Below are 19,865 nucleotides of genomic sequence, written 5' to 3' on the forward strand. Positions count from 1 at the left end.
ATTATTTTTTTTGTCACTATGTACGGATTCTTTACCAGAGAACAGATTTTGGTAGATTATTTTCCTATTCTTTCAGAAACTAAAAAAAAATATTTATCCGAAACGGGTCTCGTTAACTAGTGCTCTAGGGCACTCAGTAATCAATACTTAATAAAGAAATTGTTTGATTTTCAACGCATGATTACGCATAACGTGAGAAATATAGTGTATTGGAAATCAAAATCTTTCTTTCTATGAGTATTTAGCAAGTGCGGGGCACTTTTTGGTAAAATTCATTCGAAAATTAGAAAAAGAAAGAACGAAGGATAGAGTTAATTATTACACTACAAGGACAAATAAGGATTTGTGCAAATGTATTTGGAAAATTTCAAATAAGGGTATGATATGGGACCGTTTTTTCAAAAAAGAGCTCAAAATAGACCTTGTCTCAAATCGCCTAGACTAGCGAGGGACGTGCTCGCTTGGGCCGGCATGGGCTGCCATCACCAAATCCGAAGAAAGGAAAACAAAGAAATTTCAAAAATTAAAAAAATTATCCACGCCAGCTACTTCCAGTCAAAACTGACCAGAATAACTAAATTAGCAAATTATTAAAAAGTTTAAAACTAAATTGGCAAATCATCAAAAGTTTTGGAACTAATAGCACAATTAAAAAGTTTATGACTAAATTGGCAAATTGTCCAAAAGTTTAGGACTAAATCGATACAATCGAAAGATTTATGATTGAATTGGCTGCCATACAATAGACTTAGGGTAATTTTTCCTAAAACTCCCATAAACTTTGGAATTAGTATACATTGGCTCTTAAACTCTGAATTGTTACACATTATTTCTCATGATCTTTTATTTTGTTATCACCGTTAAGGGCCCGTTTGGCAACGTGCCAAACAGTGAAAATTTCTGTTCTTTTGTTTAGAAATAGTTTGGGAATAGAAATGCGTTTGGTAAATTTTTTGTTCCCGGCACATTTTTGCAAAAATTTGTGCCGAGAAACAGTTTTGGAAGAGAAACAAGAAGTAAAAAAGTTGCTTCTTGTTTTCAAGACAATTTTGAGAATCAGCTTTTTTTCTTCTTTTTCTTTTCTTATTTTTGTGTTGTTCTTCCCTGGGCCGGCCGCAGCGGCCACTGCCCAGGCCAGCGAGGCGTCACGGCACTCGCCGCGAGGGCGAGGGCCGGACTCGCTCGCCCGGGCGAGGCCGAGCCTCGCCGTCTGGCCGCGACGGCGAGGTCGGCCTCGCCCAGACGGCGAGGCTCGGCCTCGCCCGGATCCGACGAGGCCGAGCCTCGCCGTCGCGACCCACGGCGAAGATCTAGTGAGGCCGAGCCTCGCCGTCGCGACCCACGGCGAGGTCGGCTTCGCCGTGGGTTGCGACGACGAGGCTCGGCCTCGCCAGATCCTGGGCGAGGCCGAGCCTCGCCGTCTCCTGGGAGAGGGCGACCTCGCCGTCGCGACCGAGACGGCGAGCTCGGCTCGCCCGCGGCGAGGGTCCGCCCGCCTCGCCTCGCCTGCTCGCCCTGGCGTGGCGGTTGTCGACCGCGACGCCATGGCCAAAGAAGAAAATGGGTAGAAAGAAAAAAATTAAACAATTCAAAATATTATTAAAATATTATTTGGGAACGAATTTTGTGTAGTTACTAAATTTCTGTTCTTTTCTACTCTAGGAATAGAAATTTTGGACAGTTTATCAAACGCCTTCAAATACTCGAAATTGTTTCCGCATACGAATCAAAAATCTTTTTGTTAAAATATCCTTTGGCGAATGGTATTCTATGCACCTAAGCCTCCATCAAATATTCCGTTAGCATGTGTAATACAAATAACTTCAAGGGGTAAGTAAGTATTTCATCTCATTTTTTTAAGGAGATCTGTTATTTACCACTGATATTTGTAAAAATGAAGAAAGAATATGGAGGAAAATAAATTAAGTAGAATAGATCACAAAAATAGGTTAGTCATTATGCACTTTGAAACGGTTAATTAATGCAAAAAAGATTGATCGATAAAAAATATTTTAGAAAATTGTCTTAAATTTCGGTTGATCATTTTCTTTTATCAGTTGAGGACATCATTTCCTTTTATAATCTTTTTAAATATTGTCATCAATCAACCATTATTAAACAATTTTTTGTCATTTGATCTTTTCATTTTTAGGGACTTTTACTTTTTATCTAATTTGTGTATTTTTTTCTTGAATTAATACCACGAAAAATTCCAAACTGGTACACCTATGATAAATTTATCCCAAAATAATTTCTTTTTTTTTACGTGCAATGCAAGTGTTAACAGAAAAAGTAATGAACTTTTGAGCTGTAATAAAAGGAAAGTTCATGATTACATTGTATAATTAGTTCGAAGAAACTGTGTATGTAAAGATACGAAAATTCATGATGTATATATAGTATAACGGTTCGGGAATAAACGTGTACTACACTTATTTGTCCAATTTCCCCAACAAGATTAATTGTCCCCCACCCTAAAATAAATATAGAAAAGAGATAAGTGCATTAAAAGTTCTAAAACTTCCTAACACTTTCAAAAAGTGCAATTAAGTCCTAAAACTTGTCACCAAAATACAATTAAGTCCTAAAAATTTCAAAAAAATATAATTAAGTCTTAAAATTTGTTAAATTGATCCAATTAACTCCTTTCGTTGATTGCACTTTTGAAAGTTATAGGACTCGATTATACTTTCGTGATAAATTTTAAAATTAATACCACGAAAAATCTCAAACTGGTACACCTATGATAAATTTACCTCAAACTAATTTTTTTGACCACAAAAAACACCAAACTAGTACATCAGTGACAAATTTACCCTCAGTTAGTTTACGTTAAATTGTACCATCAAATTGCTGAGTTAGATGACGCGTGGGCGTTGACAAGTGTACCAGTTTCGGATTTTACTATTCTATTTGTCACAAGTTTACCAATTTGTGATTTTTTATGGGGTTAATACTATGAAAAACCTTAAACTGGTACACATGTGATAAATTTACCCTAAACTAATTTTTTAATCACGAAAAACCCTAAATCGGTACACATGTGACAAATTTACCCCAAACTAATTTTTTTATCACAAAAAACATCAAACTGGTACACCCATGATGCATTTACCACAAACTAATTTTTTTATCACGAAAAACCCCAAACTGGTACATATGTGACAAATTTATCCTAATTCCACGAAAAACCCCAAACTAGTACACATGTAACAAATTTACCCTCCGTTAAATTGGATTAATATCATGAAAAATCACAAATTGATAAACCTATATCAAACGGAGGGGTAAAACCCCAAATTGGTATACCCATCAACTATTTTTTTTTTTGGTAAAGGTTATACCCATCAATTGTTTTTTTTTTTGTAAAGAAATACCCATCAATTGTTTTTTTTTTTTTGGTAACCCAGTGGAATCCCCGCACGGCCGACATGGGAGTAAATCTTGAGGGCGACACGTGCTAGCCACCACACACGTGCCGTTAAGTCACCCGCGGCGCCCGGATTCAAACACTCAACCTTTTGCGAGAGAAAGAGTGCGCGCTCCAAATAGCCACCAGTGGGTGGTAATACCCATCAATTGTTTTTTTTTTTTTTTGGTAAGGAAAAGAAAATATACCCATCAATTGTTACATGTCATCTAACTCAATAATTTGACAGAAAAATTTAACGAAAACTAACATAGGGTAAATTTGTCATAAGTGTACCAGTTTGGGGTTTTTGGTGGTCAAAAAATTAATTTTGGGTAAATTTATCACAGGTGTACCAGTTTGGGGTTTTTCGTGTTCAAAAAATTAGTTTGAGGTAAATTTCTCACTATTTTTTATGGTATTAATCCAATTTAACAAATAGTAAATTTGTTACAAGTGTATCAATTGGGATATTTGGAGGTCAAAATATTAGTTTGGGGTAAATTTATCATAGGTATACCAATTTGGGGTCTCACCCCTCTATTTGTCACAAGTTTGTCAATTTGTGATTTTTCGTAACGAATAGTAAATTTAGTACAAGTGTACCGGTTTGGGATTTATTGTAATTTGAGATAAATTTATAATAGATATATTAGTTTGAGATTTTTGGTGATAAAAAAATTAATTCGTGATAAATTTATCACAAATGTATCGATTTAAGATTTGTCATGGTATTAACTCTAAATTTTAAGATTTAATTGTACTTTTTGAAAGTTTTAGTATTTTATTATATTTTAGTAACAAGTTTTAGAATTGGTTATACTTTTTTGAAAGTTTGGGTATTTAATTGCAAATTCGTGACGAGTTCGTGGACTTGCACTTACCACTATGAAAGAAAATACGGAAAAAAAAAGAGAGAGAGAGAGAGAATCCACGAAACAGTGTCCCAATCTTCGAGGACCTTACAGAACCATTCGAATCTGGTGGAGTTCATCGTTCCAAGTCACTGCACAATTTGCTTAGGATTGACGAACCTAGAACCCCCCAAACGCAGAAACCTAAACGATTGAGGTTCTTGTCTCTTTAACCGAGCTTCAACTCCAGTTTCGCCGGAGACCCAGTTCTGTTTTCGCCCTCCATGGCGGCCTAGAAGTGCTCCTGTCGAGAAGGTAAAAAATCCCAGCTTTTTGGAATATCTTTCAGCCCTTCAAATTCTTGCGGTGTTTAATCTGAGTTGAATGGTTTTTTCATCGCTTGTGGGTCGTGGGTTTTTGCTAGTTTCACGCCTTGTGAAGAATCAGCCTGATTCTTGAAATTCCTGACCTGAGTGGTGCGTTGTTGTTTCGTCTACATGAGGATTTTGGCTTGTATTTTCATTTTATAGGACAATTTCTCCTGTTTTTCGTGTATGATTCTGCAGGGTAGTGTGTTTTTTTTCTGGTTAATGTTGTCATATTCATTTGGTTGTTCATCGGAGTGCTTGTTTATTTTGCAACTTCTTCCGGGTTGTATTGTTTTGTTTGCTGCTGTTGGTATTGTTGTTGGTGTGCTCTGTTTGGTATTTTAGTAATTGGTCGGGCTCATTGAACGTTGCTCCGAGCATACACTAGTTATATCGGATTGATCGCAATTCATGAACTGTGGACTGTGAAATGTCTTTTCCATATTAGGTATTTTTCTTTGGAAAAATTTATTCTTGATTCTTCCCCGAATTTGAAGTGAGGAAAGTAATGTTAGATTTCCGGGCTCCTGTTATTGTTGCGCCGAAATGATTGTGAAGGTTCAGCAGTTTGTTACTGCGAGAGCCAGCTATAGGAAGGTGAAAACTATTTCATGACTTTAAGAAGGTCCATTACTACTCGTTGAAACAAGTAGTGCTGTAATCAAATGAAAAGTTGATACTTTTGAATATCTAGTCGATTAATTAGTTCACCATATTGTACCAAAACCAGACTGCTTCCCAAAGTAGAGATGGTACTGATTGATGTCTGCTGCATTTCTGATCCTACCACATTGTCTAAAATATCATTATGGTGGGGATTGTTTTGTAAGAGGTGAATGTGAGAAGCTTTATCTGTCGGATACTTTGTTTATTGAGAGAAAGATGTTTGATTTTTGTTTTCTTCCTTACACTTTTGAGGAATCCAGTCTCAACTACATTCTCTCGTGGTTTGTTCATGTTGGAAATAAATGGCTACATTAGGACAATCTTGCATCAGCCATGGAGGGAAAAGGAAGTGGCAGGCTTCTTCATTTGGGGAATGGAGCAAGGAAGAAACGAAGCAATGCCTCTCGGCGTCCCTATGATGAGCCGCAACCGGCTTATAATTACATTGACATGGCATCTTCCACACCACCTCCTGACAACTTTAGTGAAGCTTATGTTGACAAGAATGTGGATTATGGTATATATGCTCACAAGGAGATAAATCTGAAGCAATTTGCTTCAAGTGCATCATGCAATAACACGGCAGATGCTGGAGAATCTCAATATGCCTCCACGCATAGTTCTTGCGGAGGAAACGAACAGATGCGCAGTGCTACCGATTCCAATACATCTGGTGAATGTGCTCTTGCCCCTGCTAATTGCGAAGTAGCCAAAGGAGTGGCTCATCATTCACCACCGGTGATTGAGAATAAAGTGAAAAAAGTCAAGCTCAAGGTTGGGGGCATGACTCGAACCATCCACACCAACTCGGATGGTGTCTCAGTCATTGGGTCCTCTTCAACAAAATATTGTGGCACTTCAGATATGACGGGGCTTGATGAAAATGCAATGCTTGAGGTAATAAATTGAGTGGTCTAGATGGACCCTACTTAGAGTATGCAATAGTCTTTTAATGTATTTCGAGTTAAGCTAACTAATCTCTCTCTCTCTCTCTCTCTCTCTCTCTCTCTCTCTCTCTCTCTCTCTCTCTCTCTCTCTCTCTAGGATGGCTCCTCTAGATTTCACTCTCTTTCTTCAGACAGGGCAAGTCGCCTGCAAGGGGTGCCATGGTGGAAGAATTTCTCTGCTAGTGGTTTCAACATGGGGAAGGCGGATTCTTCTAGCGGTAGTGAGTCACTACGCAAGAGCAAGCGAGTTCCTAAAAGACGTACATTCGATGGGGATGATGGAGGTGATGATTATGAGATTCTAGGAAAGGTTAATGTGCCTAGATTGAATGCCGAGGACAATGATGAGTGTGACGAAGATTACGAAGGGGGAAGGAGGAGACAACAGAAACTATCAGAGGTGTTGAAGAGACAGTTTGAGTGCCCGCATAACGTGAACTCTCGGACAAATGTCCTTTCAGCGAAAAAAGCTAGAAAGTCCAAATCTGGCAGGACATTTAAAGATGATGATTATTTGGAAGAGGAAGAACCGACTTCGGATGTCGAACCCAGAATTAAGAGGAAGAAAGACAAGATGGCGCGTCTTGAGTCTTTAGCGGGTTCTGAAAAGGAGAGGACAGTGATTACCCGTCAGCGGGCACTGCAATCGGGCAAAGATACATTCTCTGGTCGCTGTGCAGATATGGTCAATCTTCCAAATGGTTTACCTCCTGCACCACCTAAAAGTGAGTTATCTGACGCCTCTTCTGTGCTTTTTTTCTTTGAAAGATTATTATGCTCAAACATGATTGAGGAAGTTCGTTTGCCATGACCAGAGCAAAAGGATATGCTCTCTGAAGTTGACCGGCAACTGAAGAAAACTGAGGCTGCTGAGAGACGTAGGATGCTGGCTGAGAAAGCAGCTATGGAATCTCAGGTTGGCTTTCTATGTTTTTATTCTCACACTATATTTTAACAGCTTTTCTGCTCACTTGACCATGGATCGTCATAGTTGCTCTCTGGTGTCTCTATATATTTGTAATAATACATCGTGAACTGCATGAATCCTCATGAGGAATTTAAGATTAGCTTTGGCCTGTTTCCAGGCTGAGGCAATCAGGAAAATACTGGGCCAAGATTCAAGTAGGAAGAAACGAGAACAGAAGATCAGGAAACGACAAGAAGAGGAAGCCGAGGTATTTACTAATACCCCGCGACAGTTTTTTTTATTATAGAAGGGACTAATTGTATGCCTCCTTTTATTATGTTTAGGAGAAGGCTGCGAAAGCTATGATTATTAAATCGGACACAGTGAGGTGGGTTATGGGGCCTGCGAGAACGGTAGTCACGTTCCCAGAGGAGATGGGCTTGCCAAGTATATTTGATTCTAGGACTTGCAGGTAACTGCTCCTATCTCATGTTCACAGACCTTAGTACATTCTGCAATTTTGGTGGTATCGCAATTTGCTACATATACTATAAGAGCGCGTAGCTTCTGATGTGATAATTCAATTGCATTTTGATCTGACTAAATCCTTGTGATGTGGATTTTCAGCTACCCGCCGCCCCGTGAAAAATGCGCTGCTCCCTCCTGTATGAACCCATATAGGTACCGGGATTCAAAGTCGAAGTTACCCCTGTGCAGTCTCAACTGCTACAGAGCGATACAACAAAAACCACAGCCGCTGATTGCCTGCTGATGGAGTGGACGTCTTTCTTGTAGTGTCATGAATGACGACATTTCTGGTGCGGATCTTCTCATTTCTGATGGTGATTTAAGGTGGATCATTGGACGTAATTGATTGTAAGATTGATACTTAACCATAAGTCGAATAAGATACTGTCCCCTGGGTGGCAGGGAACCTTATATTTTGAAGCAATTATCTCTCGCGTTTAGTTAGGAGGACAGTTGGGTCGATCTGGGTTGATAAGCTGGTAGTTTGGATCTTTCGAAGGTAGCTTCTTTTTCGCTCCCTTCATTAGATTGTGATGCATTTACTGGGGCTTTGTTGCTAACAGCATCTCTTCACCGATAGACAAGAGTTCCCACAGAAGCCGTGTCCCCAAAAGCGAGTGTAATTTGGTCGAAGGATCGACTTCTCAATGCCATGAGCAATCTTCACTGGCTTCTCTGGACTTGTAGCAACATTTACTCTACCCTCTTTTTCCTTTTTAGGAATTCTTAGTTTCTTCTTACTTCATGATTACAGTGAATTCAATGGTAGCATGATCGGCTTTCGGACGTGAGGAGACGTTCCTTAGTCTTTCAAAATTACTCACATTTGGGCTCAGTTTTTTTGAGAAAAACTCGGACATTGCTGCAGAACAATTTCTAAGAAAGTCATTCGTAGGGAAATCGTTTCGTTCCTGGGAAAATGAGTGAAAGGCAGTGTTTTTAAACCCGATCAAAGAACCAGTTTGGCTTCTGGTTTGCAGGTCTACCGGTTCAAACCGTGTTGAGGGTTCGATCACTCTTGTTGCCGCCTCTGCATACCTTTTCTTCAAAGATCCGATCAAGCCAAACCTGGTGAACGGGGTCTAATCCGGGCTTGACCGGTCTTTAACCACTTTGGTTTTCAAGTAAAACCCGGACAATGGTTCGGTTCTCATTCCGACCATTTGAACCGGCCGGTCTTTATCGGTTTTAAAAATCACTGTTGAAAAGGTTTTCGATGGTTTTCCGTGAAACCAACTGCCCTCAGAGCTTCGATATACAAAGAAAGTCAGGATATATACAACATGCAACCACAAATATGATCAGGCCAGAGTGACCCAAAGATGGAGTGCAGGAAAAAGGTGAAAGCTTCATCATGCAGGTGAGGCTAAAATGAATTGCATTGCTGATGTGCGGAGTAGAAAAACTATTCAACAGAGTGCCTGGGATAAAAAAGACAGGTGACATGGGTATCCCTACCAATAGGACTGGACATATTCTATGCTTGCGATTTTACCATATGTCTTTTTCATTCCATCTAAAATCGATTTTACAGTATAGACACTTATGACCTCCCCCATTTAGCCTGATAATGGCCAAAGGAGGGAAAAAGAAAAGTCTTCTCGAGTTGTTCGGGAAATGAATGATGTCGTTTGGCGATCGATGCATCGGTGGTGCAGCATCATTTAGCTTGGTGATTGAGTCCTTGTAAACGTGCGAGGAACGTTTAGCTTAATAACATAAATTTTGTTACTTTCCGTTACCCTGTTTTACTTGTTATCTTCCCTTCATTAGCATAGCTGATCTGGATAGGATGCAGATACAAAGCTGATACATAAGGATTCATCGATGAAAGTACAGAAGCTTTGGTTCATTTCTTTCCATCGAGACTTACTCTCATTTTTCTCACCATTCTTGCCCTTTCACTCTCATCCTTTGTTTCATTCTCCACGCGGAAATTCACTCACAGACGACGACCGGAGCGTTTCATTTGCTAAAACATTGATTACAAGTTTACAACGGATCACTCGTTGGCATGGATAAGAGAGTTTATGAATGGGAAAACGACACAAATGATTCATGAACTTTGACTCAAAGTGCAATGTAGTCCATAAACTTTTAATTTATTCAATGTACTCCTTGAATTTGAACCAAATGTGCAACGTAGTTCGTGAACTTTTAATTTGTTCAATGCAGTCCCTGGACTTCGGGTACATGTTCAATTTAGTCCATGGTCTATAAAAATATTCAATGTTGGCCTTCCATTAGTTCAACTTTAGGAACACTATTGAATACTTTCATGTAATTTATGGACTATATTGAACAGGCATCAAAAGTTCGAGGACCGCATTGAACACACTAAAAGTTCAGGGATGACATGGCACATTGAATCAAAGCTCGGGAATCAAATTGAGCAAATTAAAAATTTAGGGACTACATTGCAAAATTGGGCCACGGGAGGCTTCTGTTTCTCGTAGGCCCGAAGCGGGTTTCAGCTCGGCCCAGTTCAAATTTCGTCAATTTTCCAGAGAAATCGATTTGACGGCGACGACGCGCCTCCGTTGTCTGCGACGGTCACTCTCTCTCTCTCTCTCTCTCTCGCCTCGCCGTGCTCAGCTCCGTCGGCGTCGGGGCGTCGCCATGGCTCGGGCTCCGACCAAGCACGGCCGCGATCAAGCTCTGGTTCGTGCTCTCTTTCGCTCTCTTTCCATGATGCGCTCGGCATACTGTGAAGTGAAGGGCTTGCGTTTTGTAGCTCGCGATCGAGTGTGTTCTCGACGCGCGCTGCCGTTTCGGCTTTCCGGCTTTTGGGTTGCTCTCTGGGGCGGCGATTGTAGTGAATGGTGAATGATGATGGAGTCCAGTTTCCGGTTTCGTTTCGAGTTAGCTAGATTTTCCCGCTTGATTTTGGCGTGTGCTGCAATTTCGAGCGATTGAACTGGGAGGGCAAGTTCGTAGAGTTTAGGAATTTCGCCTCTGTGATGTTGGGGCAGCGTTCCTGTGCTACTTGCGACCTCGTGAGGACGTCCCCTTTTTTTTTTTTCTTGGAGCCTTGGTTTCGTTGCACTTTAGAGAAAGATCGTTGCTTTGGTAGGTCTCATTGTGAGTTTTTTTTGTGAAATTGGTATGCTGAAGTAGCTGGGGATCATGGGTAGCTGCCATTTTTTTTGCGTGTGCTTTGCTGGTGTAGTTTTTGTTGAGTTGATTTCTCTTTGCCGTGTTCTTTGGCCATTCCACCAGGATTTCCAGGGATTTTTGAATGACTTGCAGGATTGGGAAGTTTCACTCAAGGACAAGGACAAGAAGAAAAGACCCGACAAGGTAAAGTGTTACAGTGATATATATGTATCGACATGCTCATAGACCGTATGCTTGAGTGATAGTATATGCACTCATTTCCCCCCCTTTTGAACTTCCCAAAAGTTATGCAGAGTTTTGGGTCCCAGATATATATGCAACAGATGGGTAGTACTTAAATTGCTTTTAGGCACTAATCTGATGTCATCTGCTTGGGTTATCAAGTGATCGACATGTTAAAATGTGTTCTTTTTGTCTTCTTCTACGTTTGGAGGACAGACAAGACATTCTCTTGCATTTTGTATTGGGGAGGAAACTGATCTGTACCAGCTTTGGTCTCATTTGGAAAGATCAAGAGGCATAGCCAGCATTTGCTTGATCTATTTTATACAGTCCAAAGTTATGTCACTGAAGTCTGTGTGTGAACATGTATGGAAAAGCTTTGAGAGTGTATAACTTTGGTCAAGTCTTTCATCGGCTTTTGCAGGAATCACTGTCATCGGCGAGAGGATATCCTAGTGTGGATAAAAAATCAGGAATCAATCTCGGTAATAGCACAAAGAGTCTGGGAGGTAGATTCTCAATGGAAGAGTCTGTTCCAGATGCTGCTTCAGAAAAAGAACTGGTGGGGATTTTCCTCTTATCATGCTTGAAAAATCAAAAGTTGTTGTCTCTTGCTATGTGAAATCAGCCGCACATGCTATTTGTTTGATCTATGCCTTCAATGACAGGGCAATGAGTTCTTCAAGCAGAAGAAATTTAATGAAGCTATTGATTGCTATTCAAGAAGCATTGCATTTTCACCAACTGCAGTAGCTTATGCAAATAGGGCGATGGCCTATCTCAAGATCAGAAGGTATGGAATGAGGTCGTCGGTGTATGTGATAATATCTGTATTTAATAGCTATACATATTTGAAAAGGACTTCAGCGAAAATGACATGTATTTTCTTCTGTTCACAGTGCATGCTTGATCTGTTGGTAGAACAGCTGGTGCTAGTATCCTCCCCACCCCCCTTCTCTCTTTCGTTTTTTTTTTTTTCAGTTTGGGGGGGGGGGGGGGGGGAAGACTCCCCCCTTTGAGCTCTAACTTTCTCTATCACGAGAGACATGTACTTATACTGCAGGAAGGAGAAATGCTCTGATTAGTTATAACGTAGAAAATCTGAGAAGGAACATATTAGTTGGTTTTTCTTTCCTGTCATTATTTCCTTGGTGCCTTAGGTTCAAAGAGGCTGAGGATGACTGCACAGAGGCCTTAAATTTAGATGATCGATACATAAAAGCATACTCACGCCGAGCAACAGCAAGGAAAGAACTTGCAAAATATAAAGAATCGCTTGAGGGTATGTAAGCCAATAAAATGTCATGTCCATTTACTTAGAAAGATTGTGGACTGGTGACTTTAGTAGAAAACATAATTTGTGCTTATGATGTTCCTGTTATATCTTCTTGAATCTTGACAACTTATCTGCCAGGCCAGGTATATTGATCATAGCTAACTGCAGATGCTGAGTTTGCTCTTCGGTTGGAGCCACAGAATGAAGAAATCAAGAAACAGTATTCAGATGCAAAATCTTTGTATGAGAAAGTACGCACTTGGCCCTGTATTTTATGTTTTCGGCATGTAACTTCTGCCTCGTTTACCAGTATAACTAGATAAAAATCATAGAAGATTGTCGAGAGCTTCATGAAGTAAATTATGCATTTGAAAGTGCACCTTGATATCATACCCAGAAAAAAAAAAAAAAGCAATTTTGGGTTCTACTGGCACTGAGGCATGGAAGGTTTTCTCTTTTGTTAAGTTTGTTTTGTAAAACTGTTTCCAATTCAGCATTAAAATTCGTTGGATGGCCCCTTCTAGGAGATTCTAAAGAAGGCAACCGGGGCATTGAGAAGCTCTCTTCAAGGTCCTCAGAAATCAGGGAAATCAGAAAATGGACGTCACATCCACTCATCCTCTGTCAGTAACCAGCGGACTGAAGCTGCTACAGTTCAAGATCATAGCAAGGTCCGAACTTTGTTTATCTACCAGTGGAGTTGCAATTATTTTGTGAACTTTGTGTGATTGCAAGAATTTAGTAAAATCAGTTATCTTTTGCGAGGGGGATTATGTGAACATTGAGAGGCTTTTGGAGTAGATTCCTAAGGAACATGGTTGCATCAGTTCACGTCTCTGACATCAGTTGAACTGATTTTCTAGTTTTTTCTGAAAAAGAAGTGGTTTCTTGCTGGGAGCAGGGGTAGGAAACCAGAAACAAATTGAGCAAGCTAGGCAGGTATCTTCATTATGTAAAATGACTAATCCATTTCTGCAATTCTAGAATGCCTCCAACAAAAGATTGCACAGGAACTCAGGATGTGGGAAATGACCTTCCATTTTTACCTTTAATTTGTGGGGTGGGGAAAGGGGCGGTTCATCTTCTGCTTTTTGACTTTTCAAAGTTTAAAAGAAGAGGGTTCTGTTTCTTTTTTTGCCCTGATGAAACTCTCAAACTGGTAGTAGAGGGCAAAGAGTACCATTTTTGTCGGTTGCTCTGGGCATAAAACAATTGTGCATAAAGACATGGAATCACTGCTTAGCTTAAACTGTTTGACAGCTTATTGTCTGTCAAGCAGAATTGCAAGAACAAGAGCATGCCAAGAATTATGAGTAGTTGGATTTTCTACTGATTGTTGAGCAGAATATAATTGGGTTTTAAATCTGACATCATATCTTTATACCTCAAAATTTCATATTCTTCAAATTGCATATTTGATCGTTGGGATATCCAATGACATTGATGGCATATTTGAGAATCTAGTATAGTCTTCAGACTATAGATGGTTGTGAATTTGCTTCTTTTGTGAAAATATCAAGCGGTCTTTTTTAAGCATCATGAGTTGCTGGATTGTTAGTAAGAAATAATATAAAAGGGGAGAGAGACACTGGGTCGTAAATTCTGATTATTTCTACACCTTTGGCAGGAGAACAATGGGCCAGTGTCCTTGAAGTCTTCCGTCCACATTGAGGAAATAAAAAGCAAAAGCATTAGAGCTAGAAGTGAAGATGACTCCAAGAAGACTTTTAAGGATGTCAATGATTCTGTTGCAGAGAAATCTAAGGTCCTACTATGAGCTCTCTTGCTTTTTGTTTGTCCTGGAACGTTCATAAAAATCTTCTATGGTGCTTTTGCTTTTTTTAAATTTCTTTTTCCAAAAATGCCTTGTATTATGTCTAGCTTGTGCATAGCTTAAACTGAAATTTTACGTACTTGAATTATTGACTTAGTTTTGTATTCTCTCTCTCTCGGGGCGAATCTTCAGGGACACGAGAGAACTGGAAAGCAGGAGCTGAAGGCATCAGTGCAAGATCTTGCAACTAGAGCAGCTTCTCGAGCTATGTCTGAAGCAGCTAAAAAAATCACCCGACCAAATTCAGCCTATCAGTTTGAGGTTTCTTGGCGAGGGTTCTCTGGCGATCGTTCTCTACAAGCTCGTCTATTAAAGGTTTTTGTTATCATTTAGCTTCGTTATTATATCCATTAACTAATTGTTCTCATAGTATCTTGAGATGCTATAAGTTAAAAGTTTGGTTTGCTCAACTAATTTGTCCCTTCTGTGACGCTCACTACTTGGTCCATGCTAAGAGTATGGTCTTTAACGTTCACTCCCTTTCGTTGGGTAAGAGAATGGACAGGAGATTATTTTCTGGATAAGTATGCGACTTTAATGAACTTTCGGAAAGAGAAGATGGTCCTTCCATCTCTGTAATAATTATTTAACTGGTCAGCGTAAGATTAGTTTATCCAACTTTTAGCATTGCTAGATCCTCCAGAATTTTTGCCTGAAAAGTGGTAACGTGATAGCTTTACTAGTAAGCATATGGTTGTTCGATTTTTGTGCTATAGATCTAAGGATTGCTTTATGCTCTGTTCCTTTAGTCAATCATATTAACAACTGTCTCGCGTTGTCTCAACTCCTTTCTGTTTGTTATTTGCAGGTTACTTCTCCAGGTTCTTTGCCACAGATATTCAAGAATGCACTCTCTGCTCCTTTACTGGTTGATATCATCAAGTGTATAGCCACATTTTTCACGTAAGTGGAGGATTCCATTATTATGTTTGTCCAGGATGTCTTTGGACTTTGTTTGAGTTTAATGCTATTTGCTTTGATTAACTTTCTACCTTTTGACAGCGCGGACGTAGATTTGGCTGCTAATTACTTGGATAATTTGACGAAGGTCCCAAGATTCGATATGATAGTCATGTGTCTTTCGTCTGAAGATAAAGCTGGTATGCTCACTTCTGAAATATAGTTTACCTACTAATTTCACTTCTTTTCGATCTCTTTAAAAGACACGTACACGCACTACAAGGCTCGATGTCTTGATGTAATTCAACTGTATGGTGCTGCTTGCCAAGGCACACTTTCATAAACTGTCTCAGGAGCCGATGCTTGGGTAACATCTACCATGGGCATGCATATTTCTTCTGATGACTCTTGAGCATTTGCTTCCTGCAATTCCAGCGATTGCTCCTTCTGCTTCTTTATTATGTTAGAAAATCACTGAAAAAATTTTGTTGCTAGGTACATTATATGTCTTTCTTGACACCTAATTCATCTACGGTGTACGAGGGGTTACTTTGATCCTGGGAGTAGGAGTCGACATGTGGGTGTCTGTACATGCATGTGTAGTCACAACGTTTATATATGACCTTAGCAATCACAGAGCAGATGTTTATAGGATTTTCAAATCACAATCCATGCAATTGGCATCTCTTTGCATCTACAAGTCAACACCGATGCCAATCGCCAAGAAGGCAACATAGAACAGATTAGGCCTAGTTATTGCCATCATGATGTCATCTTTGAAAACTTTGGATATGAGAGATTTTACACATCTTCTAATGTGGAAGCTGAATGAATGGTGTATTTTTTAGAGGGTGAAAGCATAGATGACACTTTGGAGTCACAGTCATTTTCCACCTATTTCTTGTCGATTGATGAGTGTGCAAAAATCTGGCGACATTGGCAATGGGAAAATGGAAAGATTTGAGATAGGAACTTCTTAACATTGTCGCGTGGACTGAGATTCTGACCATAGTTTCCTTTTGGAGCAGATCTTCTCAGACTATGGAAGGAAGTATTCTGTAGCGAGGCTACTCCTATCGAGCATGCAGAGACTCTTGATAATCTCCGCGCCAAATACTGCCTTAAGCAGTGAGATATATTCTAAGACATTTTGGAGCTGAGAAGTTTTTCCTTTTGAAGCTTCCCCCCACTTGTTTGTAATCTCTAGAGAAATCTTCTTTTTCCTTTGCTTTGTTCTTTTTGCCCAAGAAGCTTCAGAAGATCGATGTAAGTTGTGAGATTCAACATGTAAAGATGGTACCTTTGCCGTTACGCCGTGTAGAGGTGATTGTTAGTATATGATTTCGTATTGACTCGACATGCTGGCTGGGTTCGTATATACGTATGGAAATGTGTGCATGGATCTTAATACCACGAGGCGTGAGTGGATTTGAGAGGCGTCGAATATATCTTCTTCATCCCTAGGCCGATTTCAACAAATTGTCAGGACTTCAATGCTCGGGACTTCTCGCGCGTCTTGTGTTGAAGTTTCTGCTGCACCTGATCTCGAAGTCGGCAGCGAAAATGACGAATTCAGCCCTTGTTCTGGCAGGTGAAGCCTTTTTTTGGCACCAGATTTTTAACAGCTTGAATGCAAGTCTTGAGATATGTCAATTATCGATCGAATTGCTGCTAATGATCATTTTGAGTCACGATTGGTCGCTACAAGCATGCGCATGGCACGGACATGACTTGATCATACGAGCAAATGTTACCCAAAAATGATAATCAACATTTTTGCGGCACTTTTTTATGTTTTTGGTATGTGTTATTACTAATTTTCCTCGTTCTCTAACTTTTGTTCTGCTTCTTGTAGAACGTGAGAGTTGAATTTCACGTCTAAGATACTAGCGTCTCCGTTTCTCCAATCTCTTTACGCATGCCTGTTGCTACATTTTCACAACCCTCGCCTGCCACAAATAGTTGACATTTTTGCAGCACATCACGTCAGTTGATAGTGCTAAAAATTCATATAAGCATTTGCCTTATGTATTTTATTGAAAAACCCAAGAAAAACCCTAGATGGACAAACAACAGATTATAATCTAAATTGAATATTCAATAAAAGTTCATAGATCGAAATATTTTCTCGAAAAACAAATGCAAAAAAAAGCTACCCCTCGGTCAAATCATGCATCTAATCCTCTGTGGCCTCGCCACAAATCTCGAAAAAGATAAAGATAAAGGTGCTTTATCCCCCCATGTTTTCATCTGGCAAACTTAGGTCCAATCAAAACGAGAAGAAAACAAAAATTCGGAAAAGGCCCTTGAATTCAATCATGCACAGCACCAATCAATTGGGGGCAACCTTCAAGGAAGTGTCCATTTCCATTGCCAAACAACAGATGCAAACGAAGGCACCCATCACCTTCGGTTCATCAAACTCTCTCTCTCTCTCTCTCTCTCTCTCTCTCTCTCTGGGCAATTTGCATTGAAACGACACGACATGATAGCAAGATACAAACAAAACAGCATTGCTACAGCAGCAGCAACATCACTCAACAAATCAATCAAAATGGTCTCTCTTTCTCCTATTATCTCATCCCTCCCTCCACTCACTGTCGCATCTCATCATCTAGATATAGTCCCCACATGAATAACCACAACAACATAATTTTCAAGAAGATGAATCAAATCATTGCACCAGCTAGTTCGGTTGGTCTGTCAAATATAGCTGCTCTTACATCACACTTCCATGCATTTGATGTTTCTACTTTTTTCCCCAAACTAGTACAGTATACTCTTGGGCTTGAATACAAAGCACAAGTCTTTAAAATGGACTTTACCTACAGACTTCCATATTGTGAAAATCGACAATCTTGTTATCTGCCATAGAAAAGGACAATTCACTAATATTAGATAATTCTCAAAACATTTGATGACCGATTGGTCATTACATGAGATTACATAGAGGAACAACATAACATCCGCAAACCACCTGGAAAGCAGAAAAATAAAAAAGACAAAGGTCCGGAACTTTCACGAATATAGATCGCAACTTTCACATGAAAATGCAAAAGACGACGCACAAACCCTACATCGCCGAGGCGACAAGTTAAAAACACTTGCGTGAAAAAAGACGCTTGTAGCCGAACCTAGAGATAGAGAGAGAATAGAACGGAGCGTCTTTAGGATGATTTCTCCTCAATGGTCAACTCCTCCACAATACTCCCATGGTTGAGAGGATTGAAGACCTGGTGGATCTCACAGCACTTGTTAGGCATTATGATGGGTCCGAGCAACGATCCCTTTTCATGATTGAGTGCCGAGCACTTGCGGGCGATGATGACCGAGTTGATCACCTCATCCGTGGGATGAAACACCGAGAGAACCTGGAACCCTCTTAGGTCACTGGCCTCGACCACAGGATACAGAAAAGCCCTGGCCCCATGTGCACTCCTAAGCATCAAGATCGAGCCATTGGCCATATACTTGGCCAGATGCTCGATAACCCTGATTTTTGGCTCCTTCTCCATACCCACCAAAGCTGCCAAGAAGATGACATCATAGTCCCTCAAGGCACATGTGACATCCATAATATCTGTGGTGTGAAAAAACATTCTCTTGGACAGGTCAGGGTCAGGCGAGACCAATTGGAGTGCCATGGAATTGGCTGAGGGGTCAATGTCATAGTTGTGGAAATGAGTATTGGTCAGGTGGTTAGAGGCTAGGACAATCGAGGTTAGTGGGAGGGGCCCGGAGCCCACGAAGGCGACGCGGTTCAGCTCGCGCCCAGAGTGGTGCTGGCTCAAGATATTGAACTCAAGTTTGCTTAGCTTGAGGTAGTTGGTGAAGTAAGGGAAGATGTCAAGGTGGTCAATCGGGTTGTCATATGAGGCCAAGATGGAGGCGTAGTGGCTCTCTAGGAGACCCTCAGCTTCGCCACAAAGCTTGATGAGGTTGGACCTCGTTTCTTGCACCTTTTTGCATAGTTTTGTGACATCAATTGGATAGTTTGGTGGCATGCACGTGAGGACAAGCTGAGTGAAGAGCATGTTGACATCCTTGCATGGTTTGAGAGACTCGAGGCCCGAGATCTTCTCGTACAGTTCGCAGACTCTTTGGACAAGAGGGTCTTGTTGGCATCCCATGTCGACACTATGAGGTTATGGAGGCAGGAGTTTACACAGGAGATGAAGAAGGAAATGTTTGAAAATTCAGAGAGAGAGAGAGAGCGATGTGATCCTCCTCACAAGAGCAGCTCTATTGTGACAACATCTGGGTTCCCATGGTTGACTATTTATGGAAGGCTTGTGGGGCCACGTTGTGTGGAGGGCTGTGCTATTTTCCCCGTATTATATAATTTGTGTTGGAGACTTTATTGTGGTTTTTCATTTTTTTTCTCTGTAGTTGAAGTTCATATGTTTAGATGGGTTCGATCCACTCGTAGTATCGTTTACGCTACGTCTTACTTCGTTAATTTTATTATCATCGTGTGTCATTGACATTATTCCGTGACATTATTTATTTCTGAAGATCAAGTTGACAAAATCACTGAAGTTTGAGATTTCAAACTGTGAATCACATGTGTACGAAAGAACGAGTGCTGGTTGAAAACTAGCAATGCTCTATGTAGAAAACTTGACCCTCGCAATGGGTGCATGTACATCTCCCGAAAGGCAACAAAAAAGTTGAAATTGACTGGAATATGATTCTAAACACGTCTTAGTTTAGTGCTCAGAATGACTGGAAGCTAATGGCGCGTGGCATGATGCTATTGTATCTCGCAATCTAACATACACTGATTTCCACCCCACCCCACCCCACCCCACCCACCAACCCCCCCCCTCCCCACCCT

General features: G+C 40.4%; 3 protein-coding genes across 4 annotated transcripts; 2 read left to right on the top strand and 1 right to left on the bottom strand.

Annotated features, from left to right (window-relative positions):
- Positions 1–4,350: 4,350 nt before the first annotated feature.
- Positions 4,351–8,103, top strand: LOC115693684 (uncharacterized). The gene is made up of 7 exons (XM_030620727.2): positions 4,351–4,578; positions 5,613–6,194; positions 6,342–6,969; positions 7,060–7,160; positions 7,330–7,419; positions 7,496–7,623; positions 7,779–8,103. Exons 2-7 carry the CDS (start codon positions 5,631–5,633, stop codon positions 7,921–7,923), a joined length of 1,656 nt encoding a protein of 551 aa, XP_030476587.1. The 5' UTR covers positions 4,351–4,578; positions 5,613–5,630; the 3' UTR covers positions 7,924–8,103.
- A 2,075-nt stretch (positions 8,104–10,178) lies between these two features.
- Positions 10,179–16,441, top strand: LOC115693682 (uncharacterized). 2 transcript variants are annotated; one of them, XM_030620724.2, is made up of 12 exons: positions 10,179–10,340; positions 10,899–10,979; positions 11,443–11,580; positions 11,687–11,811; positions 12,179–12,300; positions 12,463–12,545; positions 12,819–12,965; positions 13,922–14,059; positions 14,261–14,443; positions 14,937–15,031; positions 15,131–15,228; positions 16,057–16,441. In XM_030620724.2, exons 1-12 carry the CDS (start codon positions 10,299–10,301, stop codon positions 16,158–16,160), a joined length of 1,356 nt encoding a protein of 451 aa, XP_030476584.1. In that variant the 5' UTR covers positions 10,179–10,298; the 3' UTR covers positions 16,161–16,441. The 2 variants fall into 2 exon arrangements, with proteins under 2 accessions (XP_030476584.1, XP_056166212.1); XM_056310237.1 differs by having other exon boundaries at positions 10,193–10,340; positions 10,929–10,979.
- Positions 16,442–17,868: 1,427 nt separating this feature from the next.
- Positions 17,869–19,292, bottom strand: LOC115693683 (nicotianamine synthase). Its single transcript, XM_030620725.2, has one exon. It carries the CDS (start codon positions 19,156–19,158, stop codon positions 18,196–18,198), a length of 963 nt encoding a protein of 320 aa, XP_030476585.1. The 5' UTR covers positions 19,159–19,292; the 3' UTR covers positions 17,869–18,195.
- Between the last annotated feature and the right edge of the window lie 573 nt (positions 19,293–19,865).

Source organism: Syzygium oleosum, unplaced genomic scaffold (genome assembly GCF_021117445.2).
Source record: "Syzygium oleosum isolate NSW1041296 unplaced genomic scaffold, Sole_v2.1 Sole_v2.03, whole genome shotgun sequence".
Taxonomy (NCBI): Eukaryota; Viridiplantae; Streptophyta; class Magnoliopsida; order Myrtales; family Myrtaceae; genus Syzygium; species Syzygium oleosum.